The sequence below is a fragment of the Equus caballus genome, chromosome 22 (assembly GCF_041296265.1).
Source record: "Equus caballus isolate H_3958 breed thoroughbred chromosome 22, TB-T2T, whole genome shotgun sequence".
NCBI lineage: Eukaryota > Metazoa > Chordata > Mammalia > Perissodactyla > Equidae > Equus > Equus caballus.
In genome coordinates this window covers 18,259,556-18,277,087 of record NC_091705.1, presented here as the reverse complement: position 1 = coordinate 18,277,087, position 17,532 = coordinate 18,259,556, and the positions used below count along the sequence as shown (strand labels likewise).

Genomic DNA, 17,532 nt, shown 5'->3' with positions numbered 1-17,532 from the left:
CAGTTAAATTGTCTCTTTGCCTTATAGAGTAAATCTTACATTAATGAGAAGTAACTTTGCCCTCTGTAACACTCTCATGAGTATTATGCCTTGCCGACCTGCTGAGTTCTTTTCTGTTTTCTCCATATTGTATCTGGTTGTTTATCTGAACCCCTAATGACTTGATTCTTTAAAATGTAGTAGATGTTGTTCACTCATCCTTTCGAGAAATGATTATTGAGCATCTACTATGAACCAGGCCCTGTGCTTGTCACTGGGGATACCCACTGAACAAAGCCGATATAGACCCTGCCTTCAAGGAGCTTTTATTCTAGGCACTGGGGTCGCAGTTGGAGGGGGTATAGAAGGGGTAGCTAGACAATAAAACAAAAAAATAAATAAGGTATCAGCTGGTGCTATGAAGAAAAGGAATGCAAGATAGGAGATGGCAGTGTAATTTAAGCACCATGACCAGGAAAGGCCTTTCTGACAGGTAACATCTGGGAGGATTTTAGTATTAATGGAGTAAATTAATATGTTTTTCTTTTGCTTTTAAAGTTAATTCTGTGATAAAGAGCCTCTTATATACTTTTCTCTGGAGGAGGAGGAAATGCAAATATCAGAAAAGAGCAAATGGAGAAAAAGTCATGTATTTACAGCACTATTTCCTCAAATTACAAAGCAAAAAGAAACAAGCAATAGGAACTGAGTGAAGTGGTTGCTTTGGACTTTATACCAAGAAATGAGCCAACTTTCTCAAAACATCTATTACTGCTTCTCCTCCATGGTAGCCTGGGTATCGATCCAAGAAGCATCTTTAAAGGTGTTAAATATTTATTAACACTGGAAAAAGTAAGTCTCATCCATGAGGTTGTTGTTTGGGACCCAAGAGTCTTGAAGAAAAGTACTGAGCACTCAGTGGTGGTTTATTTAGGAATATCTGCATATTTTCTGTTAAATGTTCCTGAATTTGAAATGCTTCTGAGCACAGCCCTATAGAATTAATTCCTTAAGATAACTCCAAAGTCAAAAAAGATGAATGAGGGGCCAGCCCAGTGATGAGTGGTAGGTTCACACGCTCTGCTTGGGCAGCCCAGGGTTTTGCTGATTTGGATCCTGGGCACAGACTTAGCACGGCTCATCAAGCCATGCTGAGGGGGCCGTCCCACACAGCACAACCAGAAGGACCTGCAACTGGAATATACAGCGATGTACTGGGGGGCTTTCGGGAGAAGAAGAAGAAAAAAAAGAGATTGGTAACAGATGTTAGCTCAGGTGCCAATCTTTAAAAAAAAGATGAATGAGTTATCTACTTTTAGCTAAATATTTACCTTTTGAGGCTAAAATGGTAGCATCCTTTTAAATAAGTTCTGTATTTCCAAAATGACTTTTCTAATGGCACACACCACCAGAGGACTGGAAGGAGACATCAAGAGTTTGCTCTAAAGTTCCTTTTCCTGACTCATGCTCCTTAGGGGTTTCTGTGGTTCTAGAATCAATTCACCCCTAAGAGGGAGTGGGCCTGGGGGAGCGTTGGGCTGCTGTTTCTACTAGCAGATGAGCTTGCTGGTAAGCTTGATTGTGCTAAGTGAGCCTCTTCAACCTCAATTCTCTACCTTAACTGCACATTGGCATCACCTGGGAGGAACTTTAATGATATTAATGCCTGGGACCCATTTCCAGAAGCTCTGATTTAATTGGTTTGGCGGGCAGCCCAGGGATCAGGATTTTTAAAAAGCTTCCCAGGTGGTTCTAATATGTAGCTAAGTTTTAAAACCACTGCCTTGGAGCAGTGCTTCTCAAAATGTGATGTGCATATCAATCATATGGGGATCCGGTTAAAATACTGATTCTAATTCAGTAACGTCTGAAATGGAGGCCAATGGTGTTTAAGTAAGGCTGTAGAGTAGGGGATGGCAGACTATGGCCTATGGACGAAATCTGACCCAAGGCCTGTTTTTGCACAGCCTTCAGGCTAAGAATGGCTTTCATAGTTTTAAAGTTTTTTTTAAAAAAGGAAGAAAGAAAAGAAAGCAAAGAAGAATATGCAACAGAGAACATATGTGGCTCTCAGAGCCTAAAATATTTACTATCAAGTTCTTTACAGAAAATATTTGCCAACCCCTGCTCTAGAAGAAGGACTCTTGATAAAGCTCCCATAACCGTTGAAAATCCCTTCTCAGTATTATCCCACTTTATGGGATGCCATGGGCTCCTTCTCTTCCTGTACTTAGGAATTTATTTCTATATAGAAGTAATAGCATAACTGGTAGAATTTGAGGCCCATGAATTTTTTGGTCATGGAATTGAACACAAATGTAAGTATTTTAAAAGAAATTTCTATTCTCTAATTACATTCTTTTTTAAATTCTTTGGTGATTTTATTGTCAATGTAGTACCACAAAGATGCATTTTCCTTGAATAAAAATTTCGTACTTTTACAAAAGGATTCCCAGGGCATGTAGATTCAAGAATCATTGAAGATTCCTCTTCAGATATAACAAAGTTCTTCTGTGCGAACCCAGGTTTGCCAAATACAATCTGACTGTAAATGAAAGGTTGATTTCAAGTGAAATGCTGAACAAGTGAAGTCTGTTTCTTCAGGGATCTGTTGTCTGTGGGTAAACAAGAGGTAGTGTGAGTCTAGAAAATGTAAGTGAGGAGCTGAGGACCATAGCAAGATAGTGGCAGAACTGGAGCTGGAACTTGTTCTCCTCATTTGATCCCTAGTTCATACTTTTTTCACATTCTGCTCAAGAACTAATATTATGACTAAAATGCTTGACAGTGTAAAAGGGCCAGTTTAAAAACCATCACAGATATTCCTATTTCTTTTCTCATTGTGTTCATGTTTTCCTTTAAAACCTTGATGATATTTATAACAGCTGCTTTCAAATCCCTGCCTGCTAATTCCATCATCTCTGTCATTTCAAGATCTGTTTGTCTTGACTGATTTTTCTCCTGCTTATAGGTTACATTTTCCTACTTGTTCTCATGTCTAGTGATTTTTACTGGATGCTGGACTTCATGATATTACATTGTTGAATGTCTGGATTTTGCTGTCTTTAAAAAGTACTGAAGTTTGATTGAGTAGGCAGTTAAGTTATCTGCTGATCAAGGTGATGGTTTCAAGGCTCTTTTTTTAAGCTCATTAGGGAGATTATGGCTGGTTTAACTTACTACTAAGGTGTGGCCTTTCTGGGTCTTTACTGAACATCCCAGGTGTTCAACAAGGTCCCTCCACTCTGGCATTAGAACAGGCATGTCTCCCCGCCCTGTGTGAGCTCTGGGAGTTGCTCAACTCAGCTCCCTTGCTTTGCCTGGCTTTATGGAGTTTCTCTCTAAGTAGCACAGCTTGGTGTTCAGTGAGACTCAAAAGAGTCCCTGAGCCAATTTCTGGAGCTCTTTCTTTGTGTAGCTCCCTTCCCCTTCTCTCAAGGACTCTGCCTCGCAGATTTCAAGTACCTCAGACTCCGCTCTTGGTCTCCTCAGTGAAGAGACTGCTGCCCTCTGCTTGGATTGCCCTTCCCTGCACTGTGGTCTACAAAGTGCCTCAAGGCAGAGAGTTGGGGCAATTGTAGGCACATCTTACTTATTTCCCTTCTCTCAGGGATAAAAGTCCTATACTACCTGTGTCCAATATCTGAAAACAGTTGTTTTATACATTTTCTCCAGTTTTCTAGTTGTTTACAGCAAAAGGGCACATCTGGTACCAGTTACTTTGTCATTGCCAGAGGCTATTTCTTTAGTTCTTTTTACCCCCAATATTTTTTGGTAGTAAGTAAGGGCAGGGATCTTGTCCCCATTTTGTAGGTTAGGTGACACAGAGTTGCCAAGAGTGAGTAAGAGGCTTGAAATCACATACTGAATTGGTGGGATGGCAGGAACCCTGGGTCCCATGACCTGGCCCTGCCCCACTTAACAGGATCCCACCTGTAGACCTAAGCACACCAGTGGGTGTTACTGGTTACCCCTGGCAGAGATGAGAGAAACTAAATAGGATGGTGGTAGAAGAATGGGGTCAGAGGAAGCTCTGCAGCTGTGTATCAGGAGAGAAGTTGGAGCTGCTGTAGTAACCCCAAGAGTCACTTCAGATATCACTAACTGTCACCCATAGTAATATTGAAATAATAGCCAGCATTTACTCTATCCTTTCCACAGTGCGGAGAGCCTTCAGTGTTTATCTCATTTCATCTTTATTCTCTACCTAAAGAGGACACTATTATCCCTATTTAACAGGTCAGGAAACTGAGGCTTGGAAAGGCAAAGTTATCTGCCCAGAGATGCAGCTAGTATGCCGCAATGCTGAGATTTGGACCCAGATCTGCAGACTCCAGCGCTTGTGCTCTTACTCATTGCGGTTTACCATCAGGGGTTCCTTTCCCTGACTCATTTTTATTGACTTGCCTAATACTTTTCCCCCTTCCACCTCATTCCACCCCTTCAGGAGTACCATTATTTTCTTCTGACTTTAAATCAAGAGATGCCAGTTATAGGAGAAATTGAAAATACAGAACATTAGAAGGAAAAGAAATAATCTATACTATTACCCTTATCTATTATTTCCAGTCCCAAACTTTGCTTATTAAAGGTAATGACCACCTTTATAACTGCTTTGCCTTCATCACTTATAGTAAGTACTCAATGAATGTTATTGATTTCAGGCATTGCAGAAACTACATAGAATATTTAAAACATCATGTAACTTGCTAAGACAGTCACACCTTTGTGTTTATGCCTAAAGAACTACTGGGTTCCAGCAGATACAGAAGGAAGACTTGACAGTCTTTTTAAGTCCTTCAGGTATATGCCATGTTAAGTTTCTTGGCTCTTAGAGCTCCTTGTACCTGCTGTACCCATAGGCACTCAGCTGATACCCTTTGATTGATTGAAAGGCCTTCAGAGACCTCTCAGTGCATTTATTCATCAGATTGTTCAGCGAGCAGCTATTATATGCCAGGCCCTGTGCCAGCTCCTGGGGTGAGGTGTGAGCTGGATGCAGTCTCTGCCCCTTGGAATTTACCATCCAGTGATAGAAAACCTAAGAAACCAGCCTCTGAAGTGTTCAGATTGGAAGACATCCTCCCACAGTGATATTTTCACTAGGCCAACTCAGAGTTGTTTGTCATGAGAAGGTTTAAAAAAGCATAGTTGTGAAAGACCAGGTAGAGTTCATAAAGAAAAGAAGGGAAAATGTTACTTCAGGTTGATGTTAAATGGAAACTGAGCCCGCTGCCGTACTGTCTCACAGGGGAAAGCTTTTATTTATGTCTCCTTTGGTCATTTCTTCTCATCTCCAGGTTTGATGTATAACTTTAGCCTGGGCCTTTGATTTACAGTGTCCTGGAGAAAGAAACCAGGGATGACAAAGGCCGCAGCTACAATCCTGATGTATCGTCCTAGATCTGGAGCTTTCTGACAGCTACAAAGAGGATTCCAGCAGGCTGGTCAGGAGAGCCTACCGGGAAGGCAGACACCCTAAAGCCCCATAAAATAAAGAGTTTCCCACTCCTTCTTTGAAATACACAATTTGCTTGGGTATTGGAGGTTATGGCAGCAATTTTTAGTCCTTTGAAAAATCTTTTACTATCTGAGTTTCATCAACTGAGAAAATAAAAAATATGGATCCCTCAATTATAAATATATTGAATAAAGGGCTTTAAAATTATGTGGAAGTCTGTGACCAACATCTTTTGATCCTCTAAAATATAGTTTGGTAAAAACTTTGTTATAGCATACTGGATATTGAAGGATACGGAGCTTAGTTATCTATTGAGAGTAATAACAAATTACCCCAAAACTCAGTGGCTTAAAACAACATTTGTTGTCTCACCGTTTCTGGGAGTCATAAATCTGGAAGTGGCTTAGCTGGGGAGTTCTGGCTCAAGGTCTCTCATGAGGTTGCAGTCAAGCTGAAGCCTTGACTGGAGCGAGATGCAGTGCTTCCAAGAAGATTCACTCATGTGACTCTTGTCCGGAGTCTTCAGTTCTTCTCCACATGGCCCTCTCCACAGGGCTGCTGGGTATCCTCAAGACACTGCAGTTGACTTCCCCCAGAGTGAGTAATGAGACAGAGAGCAAAACAGAAGCTCACTGTCTTTTTATAGCCTAGTCTCAGAAGTGACAGACATCACTTCTGCAGTATTCTATGGGTCACCCTGACCAACCCTGGTACAGTGTGGAAGGAGACTACACAAGGATGTGAATACCAGGAGATGGGGATCCCTGGGGGCCATCTTGGAGGATGGTTACCACGTGGGCTATTAGTCAGGCAAAATTTCATTTAAAAGTTCATCATGTTGGCTCAGGAGAGCTGATATTTACTGCTTTTGTTGTCCATTTTCTTGCGAAATATAGGGTGACAACCTAGCACTATGGGGCTGTGTGTGTGTCTCTTAGTCCCAGCAATTGGATAGTTCCTTATCATACTATAAGGCCAAAGAGCTGACACCTGAGAGGCAAGGATCGATCACCAAGAGGACTTCTTTTTTTAAATATGAATGAATTCTTTTTTTTTTTTTAAGATTTTATTTTTCCTTTTTCTCCCCAAAGTCCCCCGGTACATAGTTGTGTATTTTTAGTTCTGGGTCTTTCTAGTTGTGGCATGTGGGATGCCGCCTCAGCATGGCTTGATGAGCCATGCCATGTCCGCGCCCAGGATTCAAAGTGACGAAACCCTGGGCTGCCGAAGCAGAGCACGTGAACTTTACCGCTCGGCCATGGGGCTGGCCCCCAAGAAGACTTTTAAGTTTGGATGAACAAATGTCAACCTGAACAAGACCAGGGAGCCAGGTACATGGGAAAAGCCTCTTCTTTGTCCAATGAAGGGGGCACTGGCCGGGCTCAAGGTGCAGGAAATCTGAGGAGGGACATCAGTGGAACATCCTGGGAACACCTCAAAGCTGTGGTCTGGGGCACCTTTTAATCCTCATTTTCCAAAAAGGGAGAGAAAGGGATCCAGTGCTAGGCTCCTGGGAAGGCCCTTCCTTTATTCTCCCCCATAGCAGACCTGGGGTCTGGTCTTGAGCAAGTCAAATGCTTGCTCTGGACCTTAAATTCCTCATCAGTAACAAAGTGACTGGGCTAGAAAGAAAGGGGATCAGCACAGTCCTTCCTTGGTCATGTTGCGACTGCTGTCTTCCTCTGAGGAGTCACCTGGGCATTCAAATGGAAAAGCTGCTGGTTCCCAAATGTCATTTGTATTTCAACTCAGAGCTCTACAACTAGCCTGTGCTATGGCGTGCGAGTGGAGGTGCCTGACAATCCCACAGTTTCTTCCGTAACAAGTGCATCATCAGAGGGAGTTACCAAAGTCCCCTGGACATAATGAGCAGTGTGCGATTTGCTTATTTGCATTCAGTACTGCGCTTTGAAAAGGCTTGTGGTTGTTATAAGGTTAATAGGTTATCCGTGGAAAAGCTAGAAGAACTTAAAGAAGAAAGTGGATAAAGAAGAAACTCTAGGAGGAAAAGGGTGGAAAGAAGTTAGGATGGTCTTCAAATACCTACCGATTTATTTTCTTACAGCTGTTAACATGTGTTAGCTTTGGTTGGTGGCTACATGGGGTTTACTGTATTTGCTTTTGTGTGTTTGAATGTTTCATAGTTTTTAAAGGATGCTGAGAAGAAAACAGTCTCCTTTTTAAAACCTGGCGATAATCATTAATTTTTACCGCTTTTGTGATTTACTTTGAGCTATTTTGTTTAACCAAATAAGGATCATACTCTATGTGTAATTTTGCATGCTGCTTTTCTTCCCTTTGTAGGATAGGTTCCTATAAATGGAACTTCTGTGTCAAAGGGCCTGCACATTCCCAAATTTGTGAGGTAACTGCTGATAACACTCCAAAAGGCTGTACCAAAATTGTCTAAAAATGCCTGTTTTCCCACATTCTTGCTGACATGGGTGAAAAACAAGAACTCATTGTTCTGGTTTGTGTTCCTCTGATTATTAGTAAGCTTGAGCATCACCCTATGCTTTCATTAGACATCTTTATTTATTCTCCCGTGAATTACCTGTCCATATTGTTAGCTCTTTTTTTTATTGGTTTAGTTGCTTTTCTACAAAATTATACTCTCCACCCAGATTCTCTCGTTGTTACCATTTTAGCATATTTGCTTCATCATCTTCTCTCTGTTTATTATTTTTCTCTCTTACTCGTTTCAGTCACTGTAGACATAATGCTCCTTTACCTGTAAATACTTTAGTACAGTGTATATTTCCTAAAAACAGGGACATTCTCTTATGTAAGTACAGTACTGTTATCAAAATCAGGATCAACCAACCTTTATACAGAACTTTTATCTGATCCACAGACCTGATTCAGTTTTTGCCAATTGTCTCAATTTTATTTAAATGTTATACTGTGAGCCTTTTCTTATATCATTTAAATTTTTAAAAAGTCATTTTTAATGGCTGGAAACCATTCCGTTATATAGATGTGCCATAATTTATTAACCGTTTTTGCTGGCTATTATTATTTTTACTCTTTTACATAATGCCGCTGTGACCATAGATGTCTCACAGGTTTTGTGTTGCATTCTGCTGACACACACACCAGAGCTGGCAACTCTGAGAAGATGCATGTTTATTGTGTGTGTTGGGGGGGTACTGGCTCAGCTCTTCGGATCCCTTTGAATAATATCCAGACCGACCTCCTCCTCTCCTTCCCCCACTTTTTCTCCTTCCAGCTTCTCCTGCTTCTGATGGTAGGATCATTTCCGATTTCTGCTGGGAAACTCATTTTTCATGTGCCATCTTCTTTCAGCCAGGCAGGGTTTGGGTGCCCGCACTGTTGGGTTTCACACTCTGTCTTGCCTTTGTACCTTCCAGACGTTCCTCCAAGTTGTCATCCGCTGATGGCGCCCTCTCAGCCTTCCAGCATGTAGTGGATTCCTGTGTACACACTTAGATATTCTGAGCCTGGCTGCTGATTCTTTCTTTAGAATAGACTCCTGACAGATAAATTACAGAGTCAAAGTATTTGAGTCCCATGGCCCTCTAGGATAATGACACCTGTTTATCTTCCACCCACCAGGCTGGGAGGGGGCTCATCTCCCTGCATCCTGGCAACATGCACTCATTCCACAGGAATGGAAACTCACTGCGTGTCCTCACTGAGGATATAGTATGGGTACGAAGTGTCATCTCATTGTTTTAATTTGCATTTCTTTGCCAATGAAATGCATTATTTTTTAATTTGTGGTAAAACACACGTAACATAAAATTTATCATTTTAACCATTTTTAAGTTTACAGTTCAATGGCATTAAGTACATTTGCCTGTTGTGTAGCCATCATCACCATCCATCTCTAGAACTTTTTTATCTTCCCAAACTGACACTTTGTACCCATGAAACACGAGCTCACCATTTCCCTCTTCCCCCAGCCCCGGCAACCACCCTTCTGCTTTCTGACTCTATGGATGATATGCAATACTTTTTTAGATGTATTGGCCTCTCACGTTTCTTTACCTATTAATTCTTTGAAAATGTCCTTAGCCTATTTTTCCTATTGGGGCATTGGTAATTTTCTCAGTGAGTAGGAAGTGTTCACTAGGGAAATTTTGAGTGAATGGATCAAGGATTTTTAGTTTTTTAAGCATGGTTAAAAGGTTAGTAGTTTTACTCTCCCTGGTCTTGATTCCTGAGAATTTCCTTTGCTCCTTCCTGGCTGCTCGGTCAGGTTTCCCAACTATTTCCTCTCCTTAGAAATGGGCTTGACATTTTTAATAGCTTTATTGAGGAATAAATGACAAACATAATTGTCTATATTTAAAGTGTGCAATGTGATGATTTGATATACACGTACATTGTGAAATGATTATCAAGATCAAAGTAATTAACACATCCATCACCTCACATAGTTAACTGTTTGTGTGTATGTTGGTATTTGTTGAGAACACTTAAGATCAAAAAATGCCTTTGGCTTATGGTGTTTATACAATTATAAAACCAAAACAATAAACAATAAAACTAATAAATTAACAGCATTAATTTAATGTTATGCACTATATCGTTTTGCTGAAACTCACAACAAACTTCAGCTCACAACATGACTATGAACCTGCAGTGGCAATAGATGAATAAATAAATCACTAAAAGAGAGAGGGAGAAAGAGAGAAGGAAAGAAAAAGAAAAGGGCTCGGCAGTTCTTGGCCTGGGAGCGGGGCGGCCCGGTGGACTTTGGCGCCCCCACTGGTCCAGCCTGAGGCTGTTGTTGCCGGGTCTAGAGGAAGCAGGGTCTTATCTGCCTCTTCTAAGGATCACTCTATGAGCCCATAACTTTACTTCTTGCTTCTTATTTTACTGAGAAAAGCCAAACAAGAGAAAAAAAGCTTTCTCATCCCCGACCACCTGCCTTGGTCCCCAGGTGCCCCCATCTGTTAGAGTGGGTGAATTGTCTTTGCTCCTGTTTAAGGCCAGTCCCTCCACTTGTGGGCAGTCCCCGTCTCCTCTCTCCTGGTCACGGGCATCACACTTCCAGTTATCTCCTCTCTCCTGCATTACTGATGGTTCCCTCTCGACTTGTTCATTCTTAGCAACATAAAACGTACTGTAATATCTCCCATCTCAAAAAAGAAATCCTCCCTTGACTCACATTGCTCTTCAGCTACAGCTCCATTTCTCTCTTCCTTTTTATAGCAAAGGGCTGTGAAAAATACATCTAACTTGGCTAGACCCGCTGTCTCCATTCTTACCTTCCCAATTTCTCTCCAAACCACTCCAGCCAGGCTTTTGCCTCTCCTCCCACCCACCCTCTACCCACCCCTCCACACACTTACCACTGCACTTGTTATGGGCTTAGTCATATGGCCACACCTGGCAGCAAGGGAGGCTGGCAAAGGCAGCCTAGCTGTGTGCTCATGGAAGAGGCGATCAGATTTGGGGGGACAGGTAGTGCAATGTGAAGGAAAAAAGGGAGACACTCTCAGAGCTACTACTTGCAGTAGAATGGAGCAGGATGTCAATGTACCCTCTCCTCTATGTCAGCCATAACTGAGGAATTTCAGGAATCACAGGCAGTTCTGAATAACACAGGCCCTGCCCACAGGGGCAAGCTGCCCTTTGTAGAGTCAGCGTGGAGGAATAGACCAGAAAGCGCGCGTCCTGCAGGCAGCCGGCTCCCAACCTTGTCTTTAGAAGATGAAGGTTGCTTTTTTTTTTTCATGTAAAGAATTGAATTCTTTATTGTGAAATCCATAAATGTTGCTATTCTATATTCCTATCCAGGAAGGCAATTTTCTCCTATATCATTGTTTTGTTTTGTTTTAATGAACAATTTGAATTCTATTGCATGAAAGGTCTACAAATGGACATTTGTTAACCAAGCAGAATACATAGATACCTGCTTTAAAACTTGCACTTAAGATACCAGTGTTACTGCACAAAATTGGGACTCTCTTGCCCAATGCACATAAAGAGCCAATTATTATGGCATCAGCTTTTGGGAAAAGGAAACAGCTCTATTGCAAAATCAGTCTACAAGGAGACAGGAGGCATGGGCCCTCAGATCTGTCTCCCTGATCCAGGGCTTGGGGCACAATTTATGGGATGAAAGGCAGGGCCGTCTGAAGCGTGGAGATAGATGACTGGAGGAGAGAAGTGATGTAATTGATGATCTGAGCAAGTGTAATCAAGCTTCACGGCCCCTCACAGGACGCATGCTCACAAATGGCGGTGTTGGTGTGATCTGAGGGTGGAGCTTTCAGCCCCTTGATGTCGAAAGGGACACTCGTCGGGCATTTGCACAGGCCCAATTGATGGATTGGTGGTCTCAATTGGCCTGAACTGGACAAGGGGGGGCATCTCAGTTCCTGAAAGACAGCTCTTAGTTACTCTGTTGATCAGGTGAGGTCAGCTGAACTGCTCCTAGTAGGCCCATGGTTACACCAGTGCACGTAGCTGGTTCATTAGTAGTCATGAAGATTGCATCTTTAAGGGGAAAAGGTACCCATGGAACAATTTTATGGTGAAATCTCCAATTTTCTACAATGTGCATTGACGTTTGTGTCTTCTCAATTTTATTTGAAGATGCTAAAATTTAGGTTGCCTTTTCCAAATCCTAATGTTCGGATTGCACTTTTCAAGTCTAAGGATGTGGATCAATTCTTGTGGCCCGTATACATCCCTTGACTGCCATGGTCATCAGAGGCCCTCACTTCCTTTTCAAAACCACTGGATGGTTGAGTGTGTGTAAATGGGGGAGTAAATCCCTCTTGTGGAGTCTTTAAAGATGATTGCAACAGAGCCACAGAAATTGCACTTGGAGAGGCATATGAAAGGAAAGGATTTATTATGTTTACAGGTCTTAGAGGAGGCAGGCCACACAGGGGGCCACAGGGGAGGAGTACCCGGGGAGCAGACTCAACCAACCAAGTGGGGAACCGAGAGAGCGTGAGCACCTGCAGCAAGTGCCTTTACTGGGGTCGGGCCCTATCCCCACACAGGCAAAAGGCATGAGAAGATTTTATTGATGTATCTGAATGTCACTCGGTCACAGTCAGGGGCGGGCCAGAAGGGAGCTTGTAGCAGGGACCAGCTTTATCACAGCCGTGCGCCTGGTCGCCCACAGCCTGTTTGTGGGGATGCTGAGGCATCAGGGAAATAGGAAATTTTTAAAACTGACAATACACCTAGCTAAACCACATCCCTTCTAAAGTACTTTATTGAATCTCTCCTGGTAAACTCCAAAGAGAGGGTGTATGCCTTTAAAACAAATTAACAGTTTGAACCTGAAAGGATAAGTATTCGCCATAGTTTCAGCTTTTCTTGGCTCCTGTTATTGTGAATGTAGGGAACATCACTGATTAACAAGCGTCATCCACCAGCTACCACGTCTTGCATGGAAAAGCTGCGTGTACACGTAATCATGGCAACCTGCCTCTGATATCAGGGGAACAACTGCAGAAATGGACCATTCTCTATAGCCCCGTCTTTACTGCGCATGGGACCCAGCATGGGCATATTCAGGAAGAACAGAATAAGGCAGAGGCTGGTCAATACGGTCAGTAGCTATTATCGAACGCCCGCTGTGTGGCTGCAGGCCCCCAAATGACGTGTGTAAGAGCTTGTTATTGGATTGCTCATTATAGCCTCAGCTAGGCTGGCATGCTTGACAGCCCCCAGTGCAAGTGAAGAATATTTGAGTCTGACTAGGGAATATTTTCCCTTCCTCTCTTTCTCCTTAAGGAAAGGGAAATGATTGCTATGGGAGTTATTTCTGATATTAACAGGAATGTGTTGGCATTGGCCTGCTGGCCAAAGGAAGACAGCCTGAGTTACAATGGTGAGATGCCATTTAGGATGTCATGAGACATGCCATGCAGTTGTTACATGTCTCTGGCACTCCCAGAGCACTTTCTAGAGCATTGTTGTGTTCATGGTCTGGTCTGCTGAAAGAGACCTGAAACAAACATTATTGAGCAATGTTTTCCTTATGGTATAAGTTTGCATTCCCAGAACTGGTTATTATGCATTTGACTATGTGGGAAGCACAATTTGCATTTTCTGGATCACTAGGGGTTGTCATGTGAGTGCCATCAGAGACAATCCTGAGCCTGGAGGACAGAAGCATCTGCCCGCAGAGCGCAGGGGAGCGTTGCTGCCCTGTGTGAGTGGCCGGAGGCCAGGTGGCATCAAGGGCTTTTCTTTACCTACAGTGGGTGTGAACTTGGCTGCAGGTTATTTTTCTCTGCTGTTCAGGTTTTGCTTTGGTTCTCTTTTGTTGGTCTGTGATCAAGCCATTTATTATTTTTTGATGGTAACAAAATATAATTAAACTTTATTGTCAAAGTTCCTACAGGAAAAATTATCTAATTTTATCAACTCTAACCACAATCCTCCTTTTCTCATGTTGAAATAACTATTTATATGATATGCTTTTTGATAATGTGAGGTTTCTTAGGAACATAATTATGGTTTGATAGCAGAAACAACTGTAATTTATTTGGACATGGTCAGTTTTTTTGGAAAGTTCTGCCATTCTGATACCTGCACAAGATTCAGCATTGTCACTGAGCAGAGTTTGTATAGGGCAGCAAGATTTTCTCCAAGTAGCCTTACTTCAGCAATCTACACAGATGATTTTCTGAGAGTTGTCATCACCAGGGCCTTGCCGCCTCCAAGATCTTGAATTCTGAAGTCCCCTTCTGTGCCCCTGCCAGAGCGGTCAGTCCTGCACAGAGGTTGAGAATGTGACTCTGTCCTAGACATCCCTGGGTTTGAATCCAAGCTTCATCGCTTTCTAGCTTAGGACCTTGAGCAAGTCATTCAGCCTCTCTGTGCCTCATTTTCCTCATCTGTTAAGTGGGATGCCTCATAAGGCATCTTTTTTAAGGTTATTAAACGTCATTTGTGACCTTTTGCTGTAAGAGTCAAATGAGCTATGTTAAAGCCTGTGGAATAGTGCCTGGCCCATGGTGGGTTTCACATAAGTGCTGTGGTCTGTGGCTAGTCTGTTGTTCCATCTTCCCCCTCTCCCTACTCTTCACTGTCATCATGACCGTCTGTCCCCTAGTCCCCGCGTGCTCCCATAGGCATCTCTCTCTTTGCATTTGCCTCTAATAGCTTCATTAGCCGCCCCCTGATGTCCTTGCTGCATGACTGTATTAATGCAGGTGCTGGTGGGAAACAGGTAGCACAGTCGAGCCACGTAATTGGAGGAAGGCTTAATAAGAGATTGTGTACGAAGGTGTGGGCAGGTGTGAGGAACCACAGGGGGAAGCACAGTAGTCTACAGGCCTAGCACTACCAAGAGAGCACGCTCACAGGAGCTGTGATGAGTGGGCTGCCTGACAGGAGCTGTGAGCTTGGTGGAGGTGGAGGGATGTAGCCAGCCCATGGCAACTACCCAAGAAGGGAGCCAGGGAAGTAAATAGTCCAATCTCACCTTTCTCCCTCCTTGCATCTCCTGCCAGCCCTCCCCGTAGTTCCCAACTCCAACACAGAGGGCAAGGTGCCCATCGATGCAGTCTATTTTTTTTTTTTTTAAAGATTTTATTTTTTCCTTTTTCTCCCCAAAGCCCCCCGGTACATAATTGTGTGTATTCTTCGTTGTGGGTTCTTCTAGTTGTGGCATGTGGGACGCTGCCTCAGCGTGGTCTGATGAGCAGTGCCATGTCCGCGCCCAGGATTCGAACTGACGAAACACTGGGCTGCCTGCAGCGCAGCGCGCGAACTTAACCACTCGGCCACGGGGCCAGCCCCTCGATGCAGTCTATTTAATCAGCCTCCCAGGGCAGAGCAGGGTGGAACCAGGTAGAGAGTGGATCTAGACCAGAGGGTAGGTGGAAAACATCTGCACAGTGCCCTGGGTACTGCTGGTCTACAGCCCCCTCAGCCTTGAGACATGATGGCTTTTGGTCTGGCCCACGCCCGTAGGCCCTCCTGCCTCTGCCCCCATGCTGCTCTGGTCTCCTCCCCTGCCACTCAGCCAGTCTGTAGGCTGCTCATCAAACACACCGTGACCTTTATGCCTCTTTTCAACTTTTCATGCCCATTCCCTTCCCCAGGAGTTCCCTTCTCTCCTTTTAGGCCTGGAGAAGTACTACAGATTCACAGGATCCAGCCCAAATATGCTTGTTCTCTGCAGTCTCGCCCTGCCTCCAGTTAGATTTCCTTACAGACTCATTACGGTGCGTTTCATGTTGTGGTCTGGAGGGTGGTTTCGGGGACTGCTTCCTCTGCAGACTAGATCATCCACTCTTTGAGGATTGGAGACCACACCATACTCATCTCTGCATTCCTTTGTGAAGCTTCCAAATGGTTGAAATAAAAACAAGCACTCAAAAAAATTAGTTGTATTGACATGGCTAATGGAAAGATATGATAAATATCACTTACCTGGCTAAAGATGGCGTTAGTTATGAACAATGGATTGAGCATATTTAACATTGGTGAACTCTATCACATGTTGTACATAACCAAGTCAGTCCCTGACCCCTTCCCCCACATCCAGATTTAGTTGCTGTCATATTCTCTGCAGGCACCCTATACGTCACTCTTTAGAATTTATCTGTGGAGTTATTTATTCCTTGTTTTACCTCCTCTTCTAGATCTTTAGCTCCATGAGGGCAGGGACCATATCTGTGTTGTTCATCACAGAGTCTCCAGACCTTAGAACAGTCTATGGTACATCATAGATCCTTCACAAAGATATGTTGAATGAATAAACATATTGATCACAATGCTCCATGACATGTCATGACCTCAGCAGGCCAGCAGAGTGGGGATTTTAGGTGCCATGGAAGGGCCTATGAATTCCCTTTGCATGCCCCTCAAGTCATTCCTTACTGCTTGAAGGAGTCATTTCTTTATGTCCCCACTCTCCTGTCGGCAGAGCAGCCACCCTTTCCACTTGTATGGGAGCAGGTCTTATACCAAGAACAAATCCGCTTTTCCTTCAGTCTCCATAGAGAATATAATATTTGGAGAATTATCATTTTTCTGAAGTTATTCTCTTTCTCATTTCTCTTTCCTCATTGTGTTTATTTGTAGTTTCTTAACCTGCTGGTGCCAAGTAAAATGTATTCAATTGTTATTTGGACCATTTCAAACCTATTCAGTAATTTTAAAAATGTGTATTAGGCACTACCAGGTCTTAGAATTGAAAACTGGCGTCATTTTATATTGTTCAGTGTTGTGATAGTCTAACCATCTTTTATTATGAATGAATGACTTCAGGGAGTTCTTTTTAAAGGTCACAAATGATGTTTAATAACCTTAAAAAAGATTACTTTTTGGAAACAGGAAGTCGCAACACAGCCTGGAAGCCTTGATTTATTTAAGACCCACCGTTGCTCAATGATCTTTTCATCTGCTGTTTTTCTGAGGCTTAATATTCTGGAAAAAAAAGTTCTGGAAAGGAAATTAAACTTGGGGTTTGAGATAACAGGGCTCTTGTGAAGCTTACATACTGGAGACATTAGGAAAAGATCCTGATCAAAAAAAAGAGGAAAGAGCAATTAGTTTGGAGGGACAGTCTAAGTAGGATTGCCTAAAGTGAAAACCTGAAAAAATTGGACAGATGGACTTCATAAACTAGAGAAGATTAATTCTGGGGCCACGTAGTAACAGGTTTTTACTGACGCATCTGTTGCAAACTAATTGCCTCTTCTCTGCCTGATAACCAAAGTTTAGGTTTAGAGGTTTTGCATTAGAAGCAATTAAAAGCTCAACACTGTCATGCTTTTCATTAATTTTCCAGGGAGTGGTTGAGTTTATATGGATAATTTGATTTATTTTGAAGATAATTGTAATTATAAGTTGTGTTTTACCAGACAGCTTGTCCTTTATAATATAATTTGCCTTTAACTACAATATAATTTCTTCTGCCCTTCGTGGTTAAAAGCCTCTTCTTTAGGAAAAAAAATAAGCATAGGCAATATCTATGAAAATAATATTTTTCAGGTAAATGAAAAGAGAATGGTTTGGGAGCTCTTAATCTTGGATGATAGAAGATGAGACTTGGGGCAGGCCTGATACAGGACACCAACATTAGAGCTTGGAACAGGCAAAAACAGAGATGGGCCCTTCATTCTCAGAAAAGCTATGCC

At 42.7% G+C, this 17,532-nt stretch overlaps 1 protein-coding gene across 13 annotated transcripts in view; it reads left to right on the top strand.

The window, feature by feature from the left end:
* Positions 1 to 17,532, top strand: part of SHLD1 (shieldin complex subunit 1) — an 85,865-nt gene that overhangs the window by 37,345 nt on the left and 30,988 nt on the right. For 2 of the 13 annotated variants that reach the window (XR_002802803.2, XM_023626148.2), the window contains one exon: positions 5,319 to 5,647. The exons of 10 other annotated variants lie outside the window; for them this stretch is intronic. Coding sequence is in view for 2 of the 3 variants with exons in the window: in XM_023626148.2 (XP_023481916.1) it covers positions 5,319 to 5,398 (80 nt within the window). In the remaining variant the exon portion in view is untranslated. Of the gene's footprint in view, positions 1 to 5,279; positions 9,970 to 17,532 lie in introns of those variants that run through there. One more of the 13 variants, XM_070247443.1, reaches the window with a different exon arrangement.